At 39.4% G+C, this 26,322-nt stretch overlaps 1 protein-coding gene across 7 annotated transcripts in view; it reads right to left on the bottom strand.

Annotated features, from left to right (window-relative positions):
* REXO1 (RNA exonuclease 1 homolog) overlaps positions 1–26,322 on the bottom strand; it is a 94,434-nt gene that overhangs the window by 18,196 nt on the left and 49,916 nt on the right. For 5 of the 7 annotated variants that reach the window (XM_074204679.1, XM_074204680.1, XM_074204678.1 and 2 more), the window contains exons 5-9: positions 12,933–13,093; positions 9,531–9,668; positions 7,870–7,993; positions 3,500–3,685; positions 2,362–2,499 (exon numbers count right to left, since the gene is read on the bottom strand). In XM_074204679.1, coding sequence (XP_074060780.1) covers positions 2,362–2,499; positions 3,500–3,685; positions 7,870–7,993; positions 9,531–9,668; positions 12,933–13,093 — 747 coding nt within the window. The remainder of the gene's footprint in view (positions 1–2,361; positions 2,500–3,499; positions 3,686–7,869; positions 7,994–9,530; positions 9,669–12,932; positions 13,094–26,322) is intronic. The other 2 variants (XM_074204681.1, XM_074204682.1) reach the window with 2 other exon arrangements.

Below are 26,322 nucleotides of genomic sequence, written 5' to 3'. Positions count from 1 at the left end.
CCAAATGAGGACCTTTTACACAGATCACACAGGGGACTCTAAGTCTCAGAAGGGTTAAACAGGCATAAAATTTAGGAGGGAGCCCACGGACTGGAAAGAAACAAAGAGGACTTCACATTGAAATGGGTCCTACAAAAAAAGCACCCTATTTCTACTGCCTGGCAGCATCAATGCATGGTGCTACAATCAGAATAGGAAGGGCAGCTAGGTGGCACAGTGGACAGAGCGCCAGCCCTGGAGTCAGGAGTACCTGAGTTCAAATCTGGCCTCAGACACTTAATAATGACCTGGCTGTGTGGCCTTAGGCAAGCCACTTAACCCCATTGCCTTGCAAAAACCTAAAAAAACAAACAGAATAGGAGATCATTTTTTTAACCCATCACTTTCTAGGCTCTCTAAATCTAGTCTAAACTCAAAAATATGAGCTAAAGTCTGGGGTACTCAGAGGAAGGTTTCATGGGGGAGGTAAAAAAAGGCTTCCACAGGCAAAGAAGAACAGGGAAGGCATTTCAGCAGGGAACAGGAAGAAAAGCCCAGAAAGCCTAGGAACATGGCACTACTGGGGAACAGAGAGGAAAAGTCAGTTGCCAAGAGTGAGTGGGACAACTCTGAGCTCCCAGCAGTAGTTATGGTTGATATTAAGACACAATGAAAGCTGGATTTGAGAAATAAATGATAATAATCCTAATTCACACTTACTGCGCACCTTTAAGGTGTTACAAAAACGCTTTTTTCACAACAATCCCATGCTTACAATGGAGGAAAGTGACACAAAGATATAGAGTAAACTGCCCCAGGATATGTGGCTGCTAAACATGATACTGCTAGTAAGAATTAAGGTCAGTCTTTAAACTCAGGTCTCCAAGTATAGGTTCCTTCTGCTCTACCATCCTGGAAGAGTAATCTGGGGGCTTCAATCTGGAGATTGAGGGAATTTTGTGGATGGGTGGAAGGAGAGGAGGCAGAAGAGACAGTTTCAACTGGCTATTGTTTCCTAAATTTGCTTGAAGCACCAAAGATGTGGCAGTGGATATGAAAAGATACTCAACAAAAGATTCCCCCCATAACTGTAGTAAATAGCAGAGATTTCACTCATCCTTGCAACTAATAGAACATGCTACATGTTAACAGAAGGAAGGGAGATGGAACTCTCTGGCAAGAAGGTCTGAAGAACACCAATATTTTTCATAGAGCTAGTGATTTCAATGTAATCAAAGAGTGCTTCAAACTCTTCCCAGAACATTCTAGTGCACTCAGGAAGTTATTGATATATTGGAAGCAATCTACCTTCTGCAAACATGTGATCCAAGTAATAGGGTTTCTGATAGTTTTGGACTACCAAGGCCTACGGCCAATGGGCTAACAAACAGAAGTGGCAGCTTGACTATCTAGGAGAGAAAAGGCTCAAAAGAGCAGAAATTGCCTTTTCTTACCTTAATCCCTTAGACCTCTACTTCTAGATTGCTCTGTCAGCCATCAAGCTATTCACTAATGACCCTGAGTCCTAAAGATAACTTGCATGGCCATGGCCAAGCCTATCAAGAGAATATTGTGTCCTCACTGAAGAAGTCACCCACTTGACTAAGGCTTACAGAGCCTAGGTATCTTCCCCAACTCTACACATGTGGAGCAACTATAGTAAGCAACATATTATCCAAACTTTCCTAAGCCATAGGAAGAGAATGTATAATTAAGGCTACAACAGCTGCCTGGTGAAGAGCAGGCATCCTGGGTGCCATACATATACCCTTGCACAAAGAGCTCATGGCAGCATTGCAAGCAGGTTCTGCCTTCTCCTTCAAGCCTCTTCTTTCTATGGTCTTAAGCACAGTGCTCAACTAGGATGGGATAGTCAGCATCTCTTTTCAATAAAGAGCACCAAGAAGAGGAGAAATTTAAGTCTGGTTTGCCCATGGGAAATATGGATTAGCCAAAGTTCTATGAAATGGATGAATCATTACTAATGTGATTGGAGAGTACAAAAAGGCTGGCCTGGTTGAGAGCTGTGAGGCAGTAGAAGATGCCGAAGTCTGTTGAATTCCATTCTATCACCCAAAATACATCTGGAGACAGATCTATAGGCACAGAGGCCCAGATGCCAGCGAATATTAGATGAACTCACTAAGATGGGACTAAAGATGACAAGACAGGCAGTGATGTAATCAAGAGTGCTGGGCCTGGGAGACTTGAATTCAAGTCTCAGACATGACCCTTACTAACTTGATCTTAGTCAAATTAAGAGCCCCATCCCATCTATTAAATGGGGAGGACGATATTTATGCTATACCCACTTCATAGGACTGTGGAAGAAAGCAAATGAGGAACACTAGAGATGGGAAACAGTGAGAAGGAGCAACTCACAGTCTGTGGTTTTCTTCTCTTCCGTAGTGAAGACCACCGCTCGGCCAGGTTTTTCAGGGTGGGGCAGGGGGTAGCCATTCTCTTTCAGTTGGTCCTCTGTTAGAATGTAGTCCTTTAATCTTCGGTACAAGGCAGCTCCTAGGGACAATGAAGAACATGATGACACTCACTGCTTGAAACTGTCCCTGACAGTTTTTTCTACCTAAAGAAGCCATCACCAAACCACTAGAGTAATGTTTTTCAAAGTGTGGTCAGGGGTCACTGAGTTCCTTTCGGGGGGGTTTAACTAAGACCTTTTAATTTCTAATATGGTAAATTAGGAAAGTCTTCAATAATTTTTAAGAATATACAGGGGTCCTGAGACCAACAAGTTTGAGAACTGTTGCACTAGATAATAAGTTTAGAGTTATCTTCCTGTAACAGGGATGGGTTACACTAAGTCATCTTTGATTTTTCACCCAACAGTTCATGACTAATATAAGCATCTCTCCAAAAGGGCAACTAGGAAGAAGAATGTACTTTGTGACCCAGGCCAGTGAAAAGGTCCCCTGAACCAAATAGGCATCTAATAACTCATAAGCACCAATCAGAGGTGTCTTGAGAAGGAGTGACTAGAGAGACAATGCCCATCAAATGGGAGGCTGGGAGTGGGCTTGGGTGAGAGGCTAGGACAAATAGAAGGGACTCCAAGTCCCTCTCCCATTTAATCATCAATATAAGAATCTGTCTTCCCTGGATTCTTAACCAGTAAATCTCTTTGGCAAACCTGATCTGTTATAAATGAATGGAAGTAACACAGGATACAACATGGAAAAAAAAAATCCCAGGATTAGAAATCAAGAGGAAAATAGGTTCTAGGTGCATCTTTGTCACTGATTTACCATAAGACCTTCCCCTCTTGACCTTAGTTTCCTCACATATTATATGGACTAGATAATTATAGATGGACTAGATGATCCCCAAGCCCCTTCTAGCTAACATTATAAGAGGTCCCTTCCACCACTGACAGTCTAGTATTCTAATATGAATGGTAAAATTTACAAATAGAAAGCTAAGGGTGTCACCCATTCTAACCCTCCTACCCTTCTCTGCCATATGCAAGCCTAAAGGCATGAACATGAAGAAACAAGGTTCTTACCTGTCAAATCCTCTGCTCTGAGGCTACCCGATCGATTCAGTGTAAAGCTTGTTTTTGTGGCCAGTTTTCCCCCCAGCACAGCTTCATGGGACACCACCTTCCGATTGCTGTTCTCTGCAGGGGGGCGGGAGGAACAACCTGATCTATTACTCTCACCATTGGAGACATCATGCCTACTGGGCAAGACTGAATCCAAATGGGAAGGAAGGACCAAGAAAAGAAAATGGTGAGCTTTGCCATATCTGAGTCTCCATCACTCCTTGAATACCCTCTCTTTCCCATCCTGGTCCCTCCTCTTCACATGTTCCCAGTAGTTTGAGGTCCAGCTCAACCCACTCCTTCTAGGAAGTCCATAGGGAGGTCTTCCCCCCCTCTGACCCAATTGAAAATTTAAGGAGAGGTCTGTCATTCATTCTGTACTAAACAGAACAACTAAGATGGCATATTTTATCTTTTTTCATTCACTGTTATCTCCCCAACTGTATGGTAAGTTCTCTGATAACAGGAAGACTGTCAATTTTATCTTGGCCAAAATACCCAAACCAATTGGGGCATACTGCCTTTGTGAAGGTTTTCAAAGACCCCAACTCTCAGTAATCTCCTCTTCTCTGATTTCCCACAGCAGTCTATGTGCTGCTGAGTATTTAATCATATGGTTGTGTGTATGTATGTGGAGAGACAGACAGTATTAGCTCCAAACTCTTTTTTTAAGTTGTTTTTTTTTTTTGCAATAGCTAGGTAATTATTAAGTGTCTAAGGCTGGATTTGAACTCAGGTCCTCCTGACTCCAGAGCTGGTGCTCTATCTACTACACCACCTAGCTGCCCCATAGCTCCAAACTCTTGTTGAATTAAGGGGGTGGGGATGAGGAGGGGGGTGAGATAATCACTAATGATTGTCTTCACCATTTGGACTCAAATCCAATTCTTTTCTTCCTTTCATTTTCTTTCTTCCCTAACGTCCTGTCCCCATCTTCTTTGCTTCCTCTTCCCCTAGAGGAGCTCACATAATGGGCTATTGCCAAACTCTGTTCTAAAATCAGTCTCTTGCCATGAAAGATCTGAACTAGATATTAGAAGACCAAGGTTTTAGACAGAGTTCCACCCCAACCCATCATGGTACCTTCTTTAGGTCTTAAGTTTTTTCTATTTGAAATATAGAACAAAATGACAAATGACCCTTTTTAATCCACCCTTTCCCATCCTTCAGTCAGCTCTACTGACTTCTAGTGCCCTCACCTGTGAATCCAAAAAGGGAAAATTAATTAAGGAGGGCTGATAGGAAAACTGAACTGTTTGCACAAACAAAAATCTTTAGCACCAAAAGGAGACAGAGATGGAAAGGCGTATGCCTAAAGTGACAGTCAGACCAAGCCCTTCTGGGGCTCTGGGGCATCCTAGGCTCCATTAGCCAGAGGTTCCAGATGGTGCCTCTTCAGAGCCCACTTCATTCTCTTCATCCCCTGAAAGATCCCTGCAGGCTAAGTTTTTCACACTGAAGGGAAGGACTAGAAAGTAAGAACTATGGAGGCCCTCACTGGGGAATAGATTTAACACATTATCTAATGGTTTACAGGTACTTTGTAGCAATCATTAACTGGCAGGCATTCTAAAGCTAACCTTCCCAAGTTCTCTCCGAGTAATGGTTGCAAAGATAATGGAGATGGAGGGGGTGAGGAAGATGAGATCAAGAAAATTAGGAGAACAGCACAAATTGATTGCTTAATGTACCCTCTCGAGAGCCAATAATGAAATGTCTTAACCCTCTTCTCTTTTTTCTTCTCAGAGGCTTAATGTGTGAAACAGAAATATGCCTTAAAGGCCAGTCTAGCGCTTTGAAGACATTCAAAAGTTACTCCATTAGTGGCCCTTTACCTTTTAAAAACAGCAGCTTTGAAAAGGAATAAGAGGGAATGTATGAAAAAGCATCACGCTTTGGGGAAAGGAGCTTATTTCCATTTCAAATAGGGCCACTAAAAGTACCCTAGTCTTTCCCTCTCTATACCTATTCCCTAAAACAGCCAATATGATGTTGTCAAAGAAGAAACTCCTTAGTTTATATTTCTATTATGGTACCCCCCTCCTTTCTCCTCATGGAATAAGGAATCACAAAGAATTAATGTTTAGTTGAAAGTCCATAATCACTGGAAGAGAGGGAAAGGAGGCACACTGTTTTGGCATAAATGTTATTTGGACTTGTTGCTTCCATGTGGAAGTTTCAGATGCTCTCATCCCCAATTAGCTAAGATGTCACGAAATATAAAATGAATACTGAAAGGTAATTTAGCAGGTCCGGATTGAGTGACCTTGGCACTGTTCCTTTCCTTCGCTGAGCCTTAGGCTCTCCAGCTATAAAATAAGTAGGATGGATTTTTATATATATATATATATATATATATATATATATATATATATATATATATATATATATGACAGTGTCCTCTTATCCCTAACATTCTGTATCCTAAGGTCATCCTAGTTGACAGTTTGTGTCATAAGGTCCCTCCCAACTCTGACATTCTGCATTCTAGGGGCCCTCTCATCCCTGACATTTTGTTTTCTAAGGATCCTTTCGGTTCTGACCTCCTTGTTCTAAGGATCCTCCCCAGTTCTGACATTTTGTATTTTAAAAGTCTCCCAGCTCTGGCATTCCATGTGATAAGAGCCTTCTCAATTCTGATTGTATTCCAAAGGATCTCTCATCTGTAACATTATAAATCTATGTAACTGGATGTTCCAAGAACATCACAAACTTCATTATCTTGGTGACAGACATTGATACATCAGGCCCCAGGCAACCCATTTGTCTTTTTCCTCTACCATCACCCTCTCAGCAATTACTCTCTGTACCTTGTAATTAGCCCAGATATACTAATTTGTTCTATGACTGAGAGACAGTTGTAATATGATGCAAAGTGCACTAGATTTGCAGTCAGAAGAGTTCAGATACCAACTCCAATACTTCTTAGATAGGTTACCAAGACCTAAGCATTATCTTCTTTCTGATCTGGGAATAATACATATATTACCTCCCTCACAAGGTTGTTGCACTAAATGAGATAATGAATATAAAGTGATTTGTAAATAGAAAAACAAATAGCAAGGTAATAAGAAATGTCAACTGCTATCATCCCCATCACCCCTACTATTACACTATCACTTATTTATCAACTATAGTCTTGTTCTCCATTATTTCATGTCTTGCTAGCAGAAGTTCGATTGCATCCAGGGCTGTACATTAGGATTGCAAGATCCTAAGTAGTAGAGCCAGGATTCAAACCCAGACCCCTCAGATTCCAAATGTTCTCTTTCCACAGCCCACCCTGTCTCAAAAAGGTCCAGAACCAGACTAAAGACAACCTCCAGAGACCAAGCTGCCTCAACTTAAGCAACACATTTTCCCCCCAAAGGCAAAGAAAAAATGTTTTGCAGAATGAACACTTACTTTCAAGTATAATGATAATTGATGGCCCTAGTCCTTTCAGGGCTAAACCCTGGAGTGCCTAATGCAGAGCAGCTGCAGCACCTCCCCCACCCACTCAGCTCACCTGGTACTAACATTTCATCTGTTTAGCAGCCTGTGGCATCCCTGAGGTCTCAAAAAGGAGAGTTGCCACATAACAGAAGTTTGCCTCTTTTAAATGACAAAATAGCTATAATTTTTATAATTATTTTGGGTAGAAATCCTTCTGAAAACTGATTATCCAGTTTCCTGATTTTTATAATAATGTGGAAAAATTATCTCTTTCTTGAGGATTCCAGCTGCTCAACTTATGAACACCTAAAGCTGTACTTCCTGGGGGGTTATCTGCCACAGCACTGAAGGAGGGGGATCAGGAAAAAGCATTGGATTTGGATTCTAAACCCTGGCTTTGATACTTACTACCTGCCTGCTTAGGAAAGCCATAACCTCTCCAAGCAACTGTTTGTTTCCTCCTCTAGGAAAAAAGAAAAGGGTAGACTGGCTATTCTCTAGGGTGCCTTCTAATTCCCATGCTCCTGAACTTGAGGATGCTAGACTCCCCAGGGAAAGGCCTAGCCTGTTTTTGCTAGATTTTTTTCTGTTATCCAGTCACTTCTTCCTGCTTTCTCTAACAATGCCCTTCCATGACCTTTCTTCTCTGCTGTGGGCTTGAACAACAAAGTTCATTGTTTGAACTGTGTTCAAAGAAAGCATCACTGGGCTGAGAGAGGACCTAAGGGGCATCCCTAGGAAAAGGGTAAGATTTAGGGCATAGAAGGCAGCTTAAAGGGCCTCCTCTCAGGGTTTTCAGATGGTTTCCACACAGCTAATGCTGTTAGAACTGTAGACCTTGAGGGAAGAACATCAATTAGATTTCAATATTCAGAGAAGGAAATAGCCGTACTTACTGTTTACACACTGTACAGAACCAGGTCCTAAACTCCTTAGTTTCTTTAGGGTATTAACAGCCACATTCAGGTAGATATTCTTGCTTGAACTCCGTTCATAGGCCACCTTCTCCTCAGATAAAGCCTGTGAAGAAAACACATGATGTTGAGATTTAATCTCAACTTTCACTGAGTTCAGATGAGAGTAGGAGAGGGATTAAATAACACAATGCAACTAGATTGAATAAGTTTGGCATCAAGGACTAAATTAGGACTGGTATTTTCATATGAGAATGTTCTTTGAGGGATAGGAGTTTCCTTATTTCCTAGAGTGGACAGAGACTGAGCAAAGAAATGTATATCTTAGAATAAAGAAAGAGCAAAAACCCTGAATTTCCCTAAAAATCCTAGTTAGCATGAGCCAAGGAAGCTCAGAATAAGAGGAAGAGACAAGGACATGAAACCTTGAGATCACTGGGAGTGAAAGAGGAGGTGGTGCCAATAGCAACTATCTAAGTGACCTTGGGTGAGTGGCCTCAGCTCCACAGACATGTTTCCTATCTTGTAGAAAGAGGGGCAGCACTAGTTCAGAAATATTCAAATGGCTGCTCCAACTACTGCAGAATCAAGAGCTCAAACTGGTGTGCCCTTGGGTAGTTCTCTGAATCCAAGCTTCAGTTTCCTTAGATGTAACTTGACATGGTCAGAAAAAATAAAAACTATGAAAAATTATAACTCAAATTTACACAGGTCCTTAAAGTTTACCAAGTTCTTTACCTGCATTATGTCACTTGGTCCTTAACAATCCATCCTGGGAAGGAGGTATTGCTATTAACTCCATTTTACAGTAGAGGCAAGACTTGCCCCATTGATAAGACAAAGATAAGGTCTGAACCCAGGTCCTCCTGATTTGTCCAGTTTCTGTCCCCGTACCACAATGCCTCAAAGAAGCATGGATATGTACAGACTCATTTCATTAATATTTTTCTGCAAGGTCAGATAATGAAATAACAGACCAATTTTGCCTCTCTCCACAAAATGATCTGGTCCTTTCCTACCTGCTCATCCTGATTCAGGACTTATCCCAAGAAAATCTCTCAAAAAAAAAATCCAGAACTGATCAGATCATAGAAAATCAGAGCTGGAAAAAATTGCCAGGATCTAGATCTAGTGAAACCCACTCACTGAAAGGAAGTTCATAAGGCTTAGCAGGGAGTGATCAGTCTATAAATTTAAGTACTAATAGGAAGCCAAAGCCAGAGGTCTCACCCTCAAGTCTTTTGTCCTAAACCCAGGTTTCTTGATACTCCCCCCCAACTTCTAGATATCATGATGATGAGTTCTAAGGGTCCTTCAAACTCTAGATAGTCTTTTATTTAACTAATTCAAAATACAAGACAAATACCCTGGGATCTTGCCTCTATCACCTCCCTCCTGGAAAGTCTGGTTAATCACTGAGAGAAGAGATAAGAAAAGATGAGGTACAGGGCAGCAGAAACCAACTTGGAGATCTACCAAGGAAAGCTTTAAGATCAATAGGTGATTCCTAATCCCCTCTGTAGAAAACATACTGGCCAAAACACACTGACTGTACCAGGTCAAACCCTGGCAAACTAACCCTCTCCCCACTGTCAGCCCCCCCACATTCACAACATAGCAAAATAATTATCATGGATACTGACCTTGTCATAAGCTTCTTGAGGTGATGGACAAAACTTCAGGCACTCATCAATAAAAAGATTAAGATAACGTTGGCGGATGTTGGTAGGAACCTTGGCCCCAAACTCAGTTGGAATGACTGGTCTATTTAAGCTTACACTCTAGAAAGACAAAAGAAAGATCAGTAAGTGTCCTGTGGGAAGCCTTCCCACCTTAATTTCAGCACCTTCCCTGATATATTTTCCATTTATCCAGTTTGTTTGTACATAGTTATTTTGTATGTTGTTTCCCCCATTAAATTGAATTCCTTTAAGTCAAAGCACTCTTTTTCCTCTCTGTCTCCCTGCACTTAGTACAGTGCTCAGTACATAGTACTGAATGAATACTATCAGCAGCAGAATTTTCTAATTCAACAAATGAAATCTTTTAAGATTCCCTGTCAACAGTTTCATAACTTCCTTTTTAAGACCTGCTTCCCCATGATGTGACTCATTTCCAGTCCCCAAAGCTTCTGTTGTCCACGGTTCTGATCCTGCCAGTCTAGGCTGTCCCTCCAATGACACACAACACAGCCTCCTCTAACACTTCAGGAAGCTGTTTTAGAAGTTGCTGTGGTTTTTTCTAAACTCCTGTCCTCCTAGGGAGGAGTCTGTTGAAGTCAGCCCTGGTTGGCTCATGTCCCACAGAGACAGAGAAATCTGTGCTTCACAGGAAGCTGCCAATTTGGCTCCACTAGCCCAGCCTCCAAGAGTCCAAGACTGCCTCTTCTCAGCCTTAGGTCTTAGTTCCTTAGGCCAAGGAACATGAGATGAGGGGAGGGTTTTCAGGCTGTTACTGTGTTACCCGAGCAGTAGGGGTGTGTGTATAAGGGAGTTTGAAGAGGTTTAGCTTATTTTCTGTTCAACAGATGGGGGGCAGGGAGCAACTAAGGACCACTGCCATTTCCTATGCTGAAATTTAAATGTTTAACTAGTTAGTACCAATACTGTTGGGGAAAATCAACCATGGATTTATGATGCTTGTTACTAATTTGTTGTAGGATTTTAAAGAGCTAATCCATTTGCATTTATTAATTTAAGAACCCTATGTAAAGAAGTGTCCCCAGAAAACAAATGTTTTCCTGCTTTATGCCTTTGTTCACCTGGTGCCCTAGGCCTGAAAAGTATCCACCAGTTATCTTCTCCCTGAAGTTCAACAGCAATGTCACTTCCTGCCTGGTCAGTCAACCTTTCCCCTCAAACTCAACTTTGGTCCTAAACAATCATAAAAGGGAGATGCTATTGTTATTTACATTGATGATAGCCTTGGCAAGTGGTGGTAGGAATCTTTTAGCCCCAAACTCAGTGGAAATAGTCTAAGTTTATAATCTAGAAAGACAAAAACCCTTCCCAAACCCACTTAATTTGAACGTTTCCCTTCAGTTAATTGCATCCTCTTTATCCTGCATGTAGCTTGTTTGTACATAATTGTTTAAATGTTTTCTCCTTCATTAGATTGAGCACCAAGAGAATCAGGGATGGTTTTTTTCCTTCCTTTATATCCCCAGCACTTAAGATAGTGTCTGGCACTGTGTTGGAGCTTAAAACTACTCACTATTAGTAGCATTTTTCAGTTCAACACCTTTTTTTTTTTTTAGGTTTTTGCAAGGCAAATGGGGTTAAGTGGCTTGCCCAAGGCCACACAGCTAGGTAATTATTAAGTGTCTGAGACCAGATCTGAACCCAGGTACTCCTGACTCCAAGGCCGGTGCTTTATCCACTACGCCACCTAGCCACCCTCAGTTCAACACCTTTAAGACTGCCTGTCATATCAACAATTTCGTGACTTTCTAATCTAACCTTTTAAGTTCAGCTTCAAGGTCTTTCCTGTCCTGTCAGTCTTCCCCCTCAAAGGCCCCTAGACAAGCACTTAGTAGGAGTGTAATATGAATCACTTGTCTGTGTTTGTATTTTTACTTCCTACTAGACTTGTGAACTCCTTGAGACCAGGGATACTATCATCTGAATTCTTCTTTTCCCCTGAAATAGGAAGAAAGAAAAAAGAGATTTGGGGTGAGGAGAGGGGAAAAAAATTAAAGGGGAAGAAAATGGGGGAAATGGAGAAAAGAATAAAAGAGAAAAGGAGAAAAAAGGGAAGGGATGAAAAGAAGAAAAGGGAAGGGGAAAGAGTGAATAAGGAAGAAGAGGAGGAGGAGGAGGGAAAGGAAGTCAAGTAGCAAAAAGGTAGAAGGAAAAGCTTAGTAAGGAGGACATGGGCACAATAACCGCATCACCAAGAAAAATAGGAGAGCAGCCACATGAGAATGTGTGACAAAGGATTCAAAGGGGGCGATGCTAGTCCCTAAGGAAGTCAGAAATAGTTGGACATGGAGCAGAGGATTTGCTCCTAAAAAGGGGGCTTCATAACCAGGTCTCAAAGTACTCTACTAGGCAGGGGGTCAGACAGGGACAACCGAAGTGTGTGAAAGGTATTTTTGGAGACTCCCACTCCTATCCAGCTTCCACAACCCCACGGATCAGCAGAAAATCCTAATCTTCCACCGTTCCAGAAAGCCTAGACGTAAAGAAGGGAAACTGACCACACATTAGGATAGACACAAGAAGAATCGCACTGACCACACATTAGGATAGACACAAGAAGAATCGCCTAGACGTAAAGAAGGGAAACTGACCACACATTAGGATAGACACAAGAAGAATCTATCTTTTGTTTCTCCTAGAAGACATTCTCACCTTTGTCTGGGCCTATCAACTGCCAAACATTCTGAGTTACAATTTCCAAGTCTTTTAGTCTCCCTCAAAACAATCTGCTGATTTTTCTCCTAATGCTTTAGTCTTCAAGAACTCCAGAAGTCAAAGTAAAGACCAAGTGAGTGTACATCTGAAGTTCAAAATCTCTTGCCTCACAAGCCAAGGGTCAAAATTTTACAAGGCAAGGGAGATAAAGCAATACTTGGTTGTTTTGGGAGAAATGGCTAATGTGTGACTGGAGGATAAAATTTCTTGAGACCAGGGATATCATCTTAATTAGAAAAGTTCTTACTTTATTTTTTTGATTGATGAAACTTTCAGCACATCCCAAAGCTCCTCCCCCAAAGGGATCTATCTATATTTGCTCCCAAAATGTTGGTTCAATGTAGTCCTGAAAATGTGAAGTCTTATCAGCTGGCCTTGGAGGAGGTGCTTCATCTCCACCCTAGAATCCCAGATCCCTTCAAGTTTCAGATGAAATACCACCTCCAGCAAAGAAGTTTCCCCATACCCAGACCAAAATGAAATGGTTATTCTGTATCTATTATGTCTTTATTCCGATCATTTCCCCTCAGTCTTTTGAAGGTAAGTTCTGTTTTGGTTTTATATTTATATACCCAGTGCCTAGTACTTAATAAACGTTTATTGAATTCAATGTGGAAAAACATGCATTACCTGTAGGGAGGGCACATGGGCTATCCTCTTCTGCACGGTTGTCGTGCTCGTTTTGGAAGCCATCCCAGACATTGTTCGGGACTTCAAGGAGATGTTTGGCTCTGAGCCATTTGCGACTTGAACGGTGTTCAAAGAATTACTTTTCTTGGCACCTGTGGGGGCTGACAGGGTACAGGGCACATGATTGTAGGAAGACAAAATTCCCATCACCGAGCTCCGGAGAACCAAGTAATTCCGGTCATTCAATGTTACCAAGATGTGCATCTGGGTGCACAGAGGGAAAGGTCTGGATTTTGAACTAGGATTTTGGAATGACGACATTAAGATCTGTTCTGTGGCAAGGCCATGGAGAGAAAAAGTCAATACTCAGTGGTCAGATCAGGCAATGTCACCAATTTGTAGGTCCAATGAAAGGTATAGGTTTCTGCTAGCCTCTGCCACATGGTCAGGTCCTTCAGTTTGAAGCATTTAGATCTGAGTTAGAAAAGGCCTTGATTCCTTAGCAAAGGACCCAGGGGTTATGCCATTGCTCTCCTGGTCATTGTGACAAGACTACTTGCTCCCAGCTCTATGTTCTTCCACTCCCTTTGTTGAGGTCACAAATAAAATAGTCCCTTGCAGCCTAGACAAGGGACTACTTTGTGCAGGTTTGTTTTCAAAGGTGGGAAAATAGACCAAATGGCTAGCAATCTCAATCTTACCAGAACAACACATATTTATGGTTGTTATTGTTGTAACAGAAAAATAATGATGATACCATGTGGAAAGCTTGAAAGAACAAGAAATGTACTTTGGTGAAAATCAGCCTGACTAAGAATCTAGGTGGATTAGAGGGTTTGGGGTAAGCCTGGAAAGGTGAAACCGCCCCCCCCCCCCAGGCTTCTCCAGTCCCCACCACCATGATTCTCTTCTATTGAATCTAACCTGACTCCTCTTCCCTCAGCCCTTTCATTCTGTCACTCCCCATTCTTTTTGCTGTTGCAGTCAGCCTCCCACACAACAGTGCTCCAACCTTAACTACTATTCTGAACTACGTGTTCCACCATTCCCTTACACAGACCTCATCTCATTCCTGGACAAAACTGTCCCCAGAACCAAGTAACTTTCCTTACTCCTTTCTGGAACACCCTCTCACTCTGTTTCCGAGATAACTCTCCCTTTTTTCAACTCTCCATCTCACTAGCCTCTAATCATTTCTCCCTTTTTTCAAGGTCTATAACACTCATCTAGCACTGAAGAAAATAAGGCAGGAGATACATTTTTCATTTATTTTTGGTCTTCCTCCAAATGAACAGTAAACACATGAAAAGCAAGGACTTTGTCTTATCTGTCTCTAGCTTCTCCCTACCCCATCACACTGAGCCACCCAATATTATTTTACCAGGATATTTTACCAGATACTAGAAGGAGGCTGACAAGAAGTTCCACTAAAAAGAGATTTCCTAACCTATCACACAAAATTGAGGTGGAAGGGACCTTTGAGACTATCTAGCATGAATACTTCATTTTAAAAACTAAGAAACTGAGGTTCAAGGGAAAAATTAAAGAGGTAGAAACAGAGGCAGACTTCAAACCCTGTCCAAGAAGCAAAGCAATAAAGGGGAGTCAGCAGAGCAGGGCAGTATACAATAAACCAGAAGGCAGTGTGCCTAAGCCTGCCACTCAACGCATCTGTTACTTTGGGCAAATCTCTTTCTCTCTCTGGGCCTAAAGGAAAGAACATGGTATGCTAAAGGTCTAGAATCCCTAGAGAAGTAAAAAAAACCAAACAGATGGCACATGACAGGGAGAAAACATTCCCACAGCAAAAAATAAAACATGGGTGACACAGGGAAGTCCTCATTCCCAGGGAATGCCTTCTAGACCCATCTCCAATAGGAAGGTCATTTTTTTCCCCTTTCATCTACATCCATCAGGGGCCCTTTACTCCACCAAGATAGATGTACAGGTCAATGACAAAAGTAGTTTCCCATGGACCCAAAGGTGAGGGAAGGAAAGAAGGTGAAAAGAGAAAACAAGGGGGGCAGCTAGGTGGCACCGTGGATAGAGTACTGGCCCTGGAGTCAGGAATACCTGAGTTCAAATACAGCCTCAGACACTTAATAATTACCTAGCTGTGTGGCCTTGGGCAAGCCACTTAACCCCATCTGCCTTGCAAAAACCTAAAAGAGAGAGAGAGAGAGAGAGAGAGAGCAAGGAAGCACAGGAAATTCATAGAACAAGTGTTCAATCCCTCTGGTAGGTTGAATCAAGTGTCCTCAATGTCACAACAGGAATGACTCCAGTCTGGCAAATGTCTAGAAAATGCACTGCAATGTGTGCACCTAAAAAAAAAAGATCTTTTGGCTTATCTTCATGTGAGGACAATTAACAATGCCTTAAGAACAGAGCATAGCTGTTTTGAAATAGTCTATTTAATTCTATTTTAGTAAGATGCAGTTATTTATATATTGAATTCAGTGACTTGGGTATTTTCTTCTTTGGATGTTCAATTTTCTACTCCCTCAAGCACAAATTCTCTCTACCCCTGCCTTCTAACCATCTTAACACCAGTGTCTCCAACATGGGGGGAGAAAAATGTTCACTCTAGGTAGACAAGACTTGAAAGGTTTCTTTGATGAGCTTCCATGCAGTGCTATTCCCTCTCTCCAAAGACATGGATAGGAAAGTGTTTGAATATTTTTTATCTTCTTCTGGCCAGTCTCTAATAAGCCCTTCCTTATACTAAGCTGAAATCTCTCTATTACCTCCAACCACTTGTCATAGTTCTACCCATTGCCTCTGGTTTAGATACTTGGGCATAACAAAGAACTGACCCAAATGAGTCTCTCGGTTCATGTACCCATAATACCCATATTTATTCAAAACAAATTTTTCAACTCTTTCTTCCAACCCTACTACTACCAGTTGCTTTATAAAACTTCATGTTCTATTTATTTTCTAAAATTAATCAAATATACAATAATTTTGGGGGGGAAGACCAATTTGAGGATATGTATCTAAAGTTCTATTTCATAATGCTAAAACCAACCTTTTATTTTATAAACAGGAAAATTCCATTTGCACTTCACAAACTTTTAGCCCTGGAAGGGTTCCCAGAGGGATAGGATGGATACTGGAGGCAAGGGAGAACAGTAACTTTGAGAAGGCAGAAGTTTTCAGCTTTTATTTTTGCATATTTTCTCTACCAAAAAAAATTATCTTTAGACTAGAAATAGTAGGGAAAAAATGGCTAACAATGAATTTGTACCCAATAGAAATAAGGTATGAGTTAAAAAAAAAAGCACTTAGCTATCCTAAGATCCCATCCCAGACTGCTAAGCTACTATCAGTCATCACTGAAAATCAAAGAGCAATGGCAACAGTCAAGTCCATGCTCTACTACCTATGGTCACCTGACATACATAACTTCATTTCTGTGTCCCAGTTTCCTGATTATAAAATGAGAATGTCTATAAAGTTGTGAAGAAATAGCAAGAATTATTGAGGAGTACCAAAGAAATGTCAGAGATTTCATTTCATGCTGCAGCAATCTGTGGATGAAATATGATAACTACTATATAGTAGTTATCACTATCAAGATTCTCATTTAAAAAAAAAATTTTAAAAAAATTCTCATTTCCATATCCCTTTAAGATTTGGAGAGTTTCCCCACAGCAATTCTAAGAGTCAGAGAAAAGTATTATTATTTCCAATATACAGGGAAGGGAGAGTTTCATGAAGGTTGAACAATTTGCCAGGTAACACATATCAAGTCTGAAACTGGTCCAGATCTACTAAGATCTACTAAGATCAAATCCAGTAATCTTCCCAACACACCCCTCTGAAAATAAGTAATTACTGGTGTAGCTGTCAAACCCAAAGGAATAATACCTGTTATTCTTATAACATATAACTGGACTGGAGAGGTTTGAGGGATGCTCCAACTGGAGCAATCTTAAAGCTAGAAGGAATCTTAGGTAATGCACCTCCTATGGGCATTGCAAGTTGAGGTATGGAGGTTGGTAACTAATCTTAGCCAAGGCTACTTAGACCATGAATAACATAGCAAGAACTCACAATCATGTCCTTGGCACCAAACTCAAATTTCTGCTATGCCCACATACATCTCTTTCAAAGGTCTTGCATTCAGCATTTTGCCTGATTCTTTTTTTTTGGGGGGGGGTGGTGGTGGTAAGGCAAATGGAGTTTAGTGGCTTGCCCAAGGCCATACAGCTAAGTAATTATTAAATGTCTGAGGTTGGTTTTGAACTCAGGTACTCCTGACTCCAGGGCCAGTGCTCTATCCACTGCACCACCTAGCCACCCCCATTTTGCCTGATTCTCATCAACACTTATGCATGGGGGATTAAGATTGGTATTATTCTCACCCATGCATCTTGTTTTTGCTGAGCTCTCCCAACAACTAAACAATTCTAAGAGACATAACTAACAGAAAGTCTCAATGAGTCATTTTTCCAGTCCAAGACTGCTTAGAAAGGCAGAAAAAAAGGTGTGCAGACACTGCTGGTCAGAAGCAGGGTGTGGATAAAACAACAAAAGTTGTGGGCATTGGAGACCATGCTGGCAGCAACAATAACCAGGAGAATTTATCATCTAGGGATAGTAAGAAGACTGAACCCTTGGTCAGAAGAAGTTAAAGGGGACTACAATACTAGTACTAGGCATAGGACCAGGTACCATCCAGCAACTCTATACCTAATTATGCAGTTCCAAATTAAAGCTCCCAGAGTTCTAGCAATCGAAATGGAGCAGGGACCCCAACTGGGTTAAGGACTACTAGAGTACAGACCAGGAGGGTGGTAATAGGCCTTGTCCCTGAATCACATCACCTTAAAAAGCAACAAAAGCTTATAGACTTCCAGAATAGTTATAAAAACAGGATGGAAAAGTCTGAAGCTCAGGACAGCCATGCCATTCTCTCTAGAAGCAAGAAAATGTAACTCTAACAGAAAGTCTAAAATCAAGAAAAAAGCTGGAAAACACAACAAACAAAAAAGAACCTAGCCATATGGTCACAAGGAAGTTCTAGATCACAGACCTCCAATCTGCAACACTGAGGCCCATTCACGCAGGAGTCTGACATTGCATTTGTTATTATGCTCTTGCATTTGTTGTTGTGTGGTGATGTGGGGAGCAGTTTATTCACTGAATGCCTATTGAATTTTATATATGTGGCCCTTGAGGGGTTTTTGTTGGTAGATACCAACCCATAAGACCTAAAAGGTTGGACACCCCTGCTCTAGACACAAATTCTTTTTTTTTTTTTGTAGTTTTTGCAAGGTAGTGGGGTTAAGTGGCTTGCCCAAGGCCACACAGCTAGGTAATTATTACGTGTCTGAGGTCGGATTTGAACTCAGGTCCTCCTGACTCCAGGGCCAGTGCTCTATCCACTGTGCCACCTAGCCGCCCCTTGACACAAATTCTAAAGAAGACAAAAGACTTAAAAACATCTACAAACAAATCTCAAAGGAAAAATGAAAACTGGACACAAGACCAACAAGGATTCCTAGAAGACCTAAAGTAAGCAATTTTATAAATCACTCACATCAGTTGAAGAAGAATTAGGGAAAAAAAATGAGAGTTAATGCAAGAAATTTATCAAAAGAGCATCAACAGCTTGATAAAAGAGGCATGAATTACCTAGCTGTGTGGCCTTGGGCAAGCCACTTAATCCCATTTGCCTTACAAAAAAAAAAACCTAAAAAAAAAGAGGCATGAAAAAATACTGAATAAGTGAATACCAAGAAGTAAAAGATACAAAACCTCAATAAAGAAAACAATTCCTTAAAAATTAGAAGTGGTGGGGCAGCTAGGTGAAGTAGATAAAACATCAGCCCTGGAGTCAGGAGGACCTGAGTTCAAATTCAGCCTCAGACACGTAATGATTACCTACCTGTGTGACCTTGGGCAAGTCACTTAACTCCATTGTCTTGCAAAAAAACCCAAAAAAATAAAATAATAAAAATTAGAATTGGTTAAGTGGAAACTAGGGAATGAGACATCAAGAAACAATGAAACAAAGTCAAAATATTGAAAAAAATAGAATAAAATGTGAAATATCTCATAGGACAAACAACTGACCTGGAAAATAAGTTGAGAAATAATTTAAGAATCATTATACTAGGGTGACTAGATGGCTCAAAGGATAGAACACCAGCCCTGGAGTCAGGAAGACCTGAGTTCAAATCCAGTTTCAGGTATTTAGTTGTGTGACCTTGGGCAAATCACTTAACCCCACTGCCTTTCAAAAACCAAAAAAGAAAAGAATCATTAGACTACCTGAAAGCCAAGATCAAAAAAAGAATCTAGGCATCTATTTCAAGAATTATAAAGAAATGTTCAGATATCTTGGAAGCACAGGGTAAAATAGAAATTGAAAGAATCCATCAATCATGGAAAGTGATCCCAAAAGGAAAACTCCCAGGAAAATTATACCTAAATTTCAGAGCTGCCAGGGTCAAAGGAAAAATACAAAAGCAGCAAATCACCCCCCAAAAAAAACTGTTCAAATACCATGGGATCACAGTCAAGATCACACAAGATTTAATAGCTACCATAGTAAAGGAGTTCTTGGAATATGATATTCCAGAAGGAAAAGGAGTCAGGATTACAACCAAGAATAATGTACCTAGTAAAACTGAGTATAACCTTATAGGAGTAAAAAAATATACATTTAATGATATAGAGGACTTCCAAGCATTTCTGATGAAAACACTAGAGGTGAATAGAAAATCTGACATTCTAACACAAGACTCAAGAGAAGCATAAAAAGGTAAACATGAGTGAGTAAAAATTAAAAATTGTTTATATTCCCAAATAAGATTATATACGTAACTTTATCATCATTAGGGCAAGTAGGACAATTCTTAGAAGGCATGAAGGTGATTCTATTATGTTGAGATGATCTTTTTTTTTTGGCTAGCACATTTTTATTTTATTTTTTTATTAAAGATATTGAGTTTTGTAATTTCCCCCCCAATCTTACTTCCCTCCCCCCCACTCCCCCACAGAAAGCACTCTGTCAGTCTTTAATTTGTTTACATGTTGTACATTGATCCAAATTAAGTGTGATGAGAGAGAAATCATATCCTTAAAGAAAAGACAAAAAGTCTAAAAAATAACAAAATCAGACAATAAGATATCTGGTTTTTTTTCCTGAGTTAAAGGTAATAGTCCTTGAACTTTGTTCAAATTCCACGGCTCTTTATCTGGATACAGATAGCACTCTCCATTGCAGACTGCCCAAAATTGTTCCCGATTGTTGCACTGATGGAATGAGCAAGTCCTTCAAGGTTGATCATCACCCCCATGTTGCTGTTAGGGTATACAGTGTTTTTCTGGTTCTGCTTATCTCACTCATCAGTTTATGCAAATCCCTCCAGGCTTCCCTAAATTCCCATCCCTCCTGGTTTCTAATACGAACAATAGTGTTCCATGACATTATGTTGAGATGATCTTGAAAAATGAAAAGGTGAGAAAGGAAGAATAGGGAAGGAAGAATGGGGAAATACTTCACATAAAAGAGGCACACAAGGAAGCATTTTTAGAAAGGAGAAGAAAATGTGGGGAAATAGACATTTCTTGAACCTCACTCTCATTTGAACTGGTTCAAAGAAGACAGATTATATACACACATACACTGCTGGGTACACAAATTCATTGTATCCAACAGAGAAGTAAAGTTAACAGTCTAAGAGAAAAGGGAGTAGAGAAGATAACAAGATGTAAAGAGAATTGGAAGCAAAACAGACTTTGAGGAAGAGACAGGGTTAAAAAAAACAGGCGAATAAATGAAAGAAATCATAATTCAACAAGTGTTGTTTACAAAAGTCACATACTGAATTTGCACCAAATGGTCTAGCACTAAATTCCTGAAGGAAAAAGTAAATGCATTACCAGAGGAAACAGAGTTTACAGACTAGAGGAGAATCACAATTTATTCCTCTCAGAATTAGATAAATTTAATTAAGTTAAGGAGAAGAGAAGTTTAGAAAAGTTTGGTCAAAATTGCTGATAATTTCCTAAAGTTGAGCTAACTCTGTATTCCTGGTATAAATCCCACCTGATCATGGTATACCTTCCTGGTGATAAATTGCTATAATCTCTTTGTTAATATTTTATCTAAGATTTTTGCATAAATATTCATTAGAGAAATTGGTCTATAATTTCTTTGTTTTGACTCTTTCTGGTTTTGGTATCAACACCATATTGCTGTCATAAAAGGAATATGGTAGGATTCCTTCTTTGCCTATTTTTCCAAGAAGTTTATATAATATTGGAATTAATTGTTCTTTAAATGTTTGGTGACACTTGTGAATCCATTTGACTCTGGAGATTATTTTCTTAGGGAGCTCACTGACAGCTTATTCAACTTCTTTTTCTGAAATGGGGTTAAGTATTTTATTTCCTCTTCTGTTCTGAACAATTTATGTTTGTAAATATTCATTCATTTCACTAGATTGTCAGATTTATTAGCAATTAGTTGGGCAAAATAGCTAATAATTCCTTTCATTTCTTCTTCATTGGTGACAAATTCAACCTTTTCATTTGTGTTACTGATAATTTGGTTTTATTCTTTTTTTCAATCAAATTAGCCAAAAGTTTATCTATTTTATTGGCTTTTTCCATAAAACCAGTTGTTAGTTTCATTAGTTCAATAAGCTTTTTTTTATTTTCAATTTTTTTATCTCTCCTTTGATTTTAAGAATTTCTAATTTTGTGTTTACTTGGAGATTTTCAATTTGTTCTTTTTCTAGCTTTTTTAGTTGCATTTCCAATTCACTGATTTCCTCTTTCTCTATTTTATTCATGTTACCATATAAAGATATAAAATTTCCCTACAGAATGCTTAGGTTGCAACCCATAAATTTTGGTATGTTATCACAATACAGTCAATCTCTTTGATGAAATTAATACTTCTGTGATTTGTTGTTTAACTCACTCATTCTATTCAATTCTTTCTCTGGATACAGATGGTATTCTCCATCTCAAATAGGCCCAAATTGTTCCTGATTGTTGCACTGATGGAATGAGCAAGTCCATCAAAGTTGATCATCATCCCCATGTTGCTATTAGGGTGTACAATGTTTTTCTGGTTCTGCTCATCTCACTCATCATCAGTTCATACAAATCCTTCCATGCTTCCCTGAATTCCCATCCCTCCTGGTTTCTAATAGAATAATAGGGTTCTGTGACATATATATACCACAGTTTGTTAAGTCATTCCCCAATTAAAGGACATTCATTTAATTTCCAATTCTTTGCCACCACAAACAGGGCTGCTATGAATATTTTTGTACAAGTGATGTTTTTACCCTTTCTCATAATCTCTTCAGGATATAGACCCAATAAAACCCACTCATTCTTTAGGATTAGATTATTTAGTTTCCAATTTTTAATCGATCTTCCCATGGCTTTTTTATTACATGCAATTCTTAATGTGTCATGATCTAAAAAGGATGCATTTAATATTTCTGCCTTTCTGCATCTAATTGTGAAGTTTTTAGGTCCTAATACACATTCAATTTTTGTGTAGATACCATGTACCACTGAGAGAAAGGTATATTTCTTTCTATCACCATTCAATTTTCTCCAGAAGGTTATCATATTGAACTCTTCTAAAATTCTATTCAACTCCTTAACTTCTTTCCTGTTTATTTTGTAGTTATATTTATCTAGTAGAGGGAGAGGTTGAGGCCCCTACCAGTTCTACTGTCTATTTCCTCTTGTAACATAACTTCATTAGAAATTTGGATGCTATCATGAGTCAATCATGTTAGGAACATGTCATGGAATGGGTGTACCTCTTAGATTGTAACACAAATTCTGACAGCCTATAAAAATCCTAGAGAGGGGAAAGAATTTCTGAAGTCTATATAATACCTTCTGTAATAACCCTACCTCGTGCCTCATGCTAAGTGAGGTACCCATATCCTGCAGGATTCATGAATAAAATCCAATTTTCTCTCTCTCAAAAAAAAAAAATTTGGATGCTATAACATTTAGGGCAAATATGTTTGGTTTTGATATTACTTCATTGGCTATGATATCTTTTAGCAAGACAAAATTGCCTTATTTGTCTCTTAGATCTATTTTTGCTCTTGCTTTGTCTGAGATCATGATTTCTACACCTGCTTTTTTACTTCAGCTGAAGCAAATATATTCTGTTCCTGCCTTTTACCTTTACTTTGTGTCTCTTCACTTGAAATGTGTTTCTTGTAAACAATATATTGTAGGTAGGATTTTAGTTTTTAATCCATTCTGTTACATACTTCCACATTATGAGAGAGTTAATCCCATTCACATTTGTAGTTCTGATTACCGTGTATTTTCCTCCATCCTATTTTTCCCATTTATACATTTCTGTCTCTCTCCTTTCACCCTTGTTCTCCTCACCAGTGTTTTGCATCTGACCACTGCTTCCCTCAATCTGCCCCCTCCCTTCTAACAGACTCACCCTTTTCTTTTCCCCTTGGCCTTCCCATTCTACTTCTCTATAGGGTAATTCAGATTTCTTTAGTTAAATGAGTGTGCATATTATTTTCTTTTTTTTCTTTTTTACAAGGCAATGGGGTTAAGTGACTTGTCCAAGGTCACAAAGCTAGGCAATTATTAACTGTCTGACACTGGATTTGAACTCAGGTCCTCCTGACTCCAGGGCCGGTGCTCTATCCACTGAACTACCTAGCTGCCCCCAGAAATAGAATTCTTAAGAATTATAAATATCATTTTCCCCATGGAGGGATGTAAATGGTTTAACTCTATTAAATAACATGGCTTTTTTCTTTCCTGTTTACCTTCTTATGCTTGTGTTGAGTCCTGTATTTGAAAATCAAATTTTCTGTTTAGCTCATCTTTTCATCAGAATTGTTTGAAAGTCCCCTATTTCATTGATTGTCTATTTTTCCCTCTGAAAGCTTATGTTCAATTTTGCTGAACAGTTGGTTCTTGGTTGTAATACAAGTTTTCTGCCTAATGGAATAGCATATTCCAGGTGCTAAGTTCTCCGTAATTCTGACTATGGTTCAATGATATTTGAATTGTTTCTTTCTTACAGTATTTTTCTCCTTGACCTGGAATCTGGCTACAATATTCCTTAGGGTTTTCATTTTGGAATCTATTTTAGGAGGTGATCTTTTTTAAATGAATACTTTACCTTCTGGTTCTAGGATATCAGCCCACTTTTCCTTGATAATTTCTTGAAGATGCTGTCCAGGGCTCTTTTTTTGATCATGGCTTCCAGGTAATCCAATAATTCTTAAACTATCTCTTCTGGATCTATTTGCCAGATCTGTTGTTTTTCCAATGAGATAATTGCTTCTATTTTTTCATTCTTTTGATTTTATGGACTGATTCTTGATGTCTCATAAGAGATATTAGTTTCCACTTGTTCAATTCTGATTTTTAAAGAATTTTCTTCAATTAGCTTTTGTACTTCCTTTTCCATTTGACTGCTTTTTTTTTTTTAGGTTTTTACAAGGCAAATGGGGTTAAGTGGCTTGCCCAAGGTTTTTGCAAGGCAAATGAGGTTAAGTGGCTTGCCCAAGGCAAATTATTAAGTGTCTGAGGCCTTTGAACTCAGGTACTCCTGACTCCAGGGCTGGTGCTCTAAGTACTGTGCCACCTAGCTACCCCTTTGACTGCTTTTTAAGAAATTTTCTTCAGTGGATTTTTTTTTATATTTGTTCAACTCTATTTTTTAAGAAATTGTTTTCTTCAATGAATTTTTGTGCTTTTTTTTCTAACCTACTGACATTTTTCCTGATTCTCTTGTATAACTTTCCTTTCATTGCTAAATTTTTCTTCTTTATTTTTAAAATTCTTATTTGAGGACTTCTAGGGCTTCAGATCAAGTCATAGTCTTCACTGAGGTTTCTTCATAGGAAAGCATCCTGACATTGTTGTCCTCTGCTAAGTTTGTGTTTTGATCTTCCTTGTAGCCATAGTAACTTTTCTATGATTAGGGTTTTTTTTTTTTGTTTTTTGCTCATTTTCTAGCCTATTTTGTGACTTTTAAAGGTAAGTTCTGCTCCTAGGATACAGGGGGCACTCTCCCAAGCTTCTGGCACTTGGGGCCAGGGGCCTAGTCACTGGCCTTCTACACCAAGGCCTCCAGGGTTGGCAGCTTGTTCACTGCACGAGGGTAACCCAGTCTAGTTGTGCCTATTGAGTCAAAAGTTCTGGGGTTGGCAGTTTTCCTGCTGCACAGGGGATGAAGTCCTCACAGATAGCCTGCTGAGCCATGCCAGCAGTGCCTCAGATGTTGCTCTGTGTTGGATAAAAGTCTCCCCACTGGCGTGCCCAGACACCACCTGAACTGGGCTTTTACTCAAGTTTTACTACTTTTACTCAAGTGAAGCAGGCTTTTCATAAAGTCCTTTTAAGTTATCTTGAGTTGCAATTTGGATCAATGTACAACATGGAACAAAGTAAAAACTGACAGATTGCTTTCAGTGGGGGGGGGGGGAAGTAAGATGGGGGAAAATTGTAAAACTCAAATAATATCTTTAATAAAAATAAAAATAGGGGCGGCTAGGTGGCATAGTAGATAAAGCACCGGCCCTGGAATCAGGAGTACCTGAGTTCAAATCCGGTCTCAGACACTTAATAATTACCTAGCTGTGTGGCCTTGGGCAAGCATATTAACCCCGTTTGCCTTGCAATAAATAAATAAATGAATGAATGAATGAATAAATGAAGAAAGAAAGAAAGAAAGAAAATAAAAATAAAATAAAATAAAAACACTGTAACACCATCAAAAAAAGTTATCTTGAGTTGGAAAATTGTTTCACTCCATCTTTTTCTGGCTTCTGTCATTCCATATTTAGAGTTTAGATTTAATGTTGTTTCCAAGGGAATCTGGAGAGTGCTCAGGCCAACTTCCTGGCTTTTCTCCAATGTCTTCAATGCAAAAATTTTAAAACCAGTAAGGAGATTACAGCAATATATCACAAGATCATATCCTATTGATCAAGTTGGAATTATGCCAGGAATACAGGGTTGGTTCAGTATTGAAGATTCTAAGCATAACTTACCATATCTAATAAAAACAATAAAAATCACATGAAAAAATCATATCATTAGATGCAAAAAGCTTTTGACAAAATATAACATCCATTCCTATTGAAAACACTAGAAACATAGGTATAAATGGAAACTTTTCCTTAAAATAATAAATAGCAGCTATCTAAAACCAAGAGCAAGCATTATCTGTAATGGGGATAAACTAGCAGTCTTCCCAATATTGTTGTTGTTGTTTGTTCTTATTTGTTCTTTGTTCTCAAGAGGATCATGACATCAGGAAGATGATGTCATCACTTGCTAGTGAATTAGATTTAAGTGAGGCAGAGCTGTGTAAAATCAACAGCCTCGTAACTAAAGAAATATT

The sequence above is a fragment of the Macrotis lagotis genome, chromosome X, assembly GCF_037893015.1.
Source record: "Macrotis lagotis isolate mMagLag1 chromosome X, bilby.v1.9.chrom.fasta, whole genome shotgun sequence".
Taxonomy (NCBI): Eukaryota; Metazoa; Chordata; class Mammalia; order Peramelemorphia; family Peramelidae; genus Macrotis; species Macrotis lagotis.
Note: the sequence above shows the minus strand (reverse complement) of the source record. Positions and strands in the feature narration are given on the sequence as shown.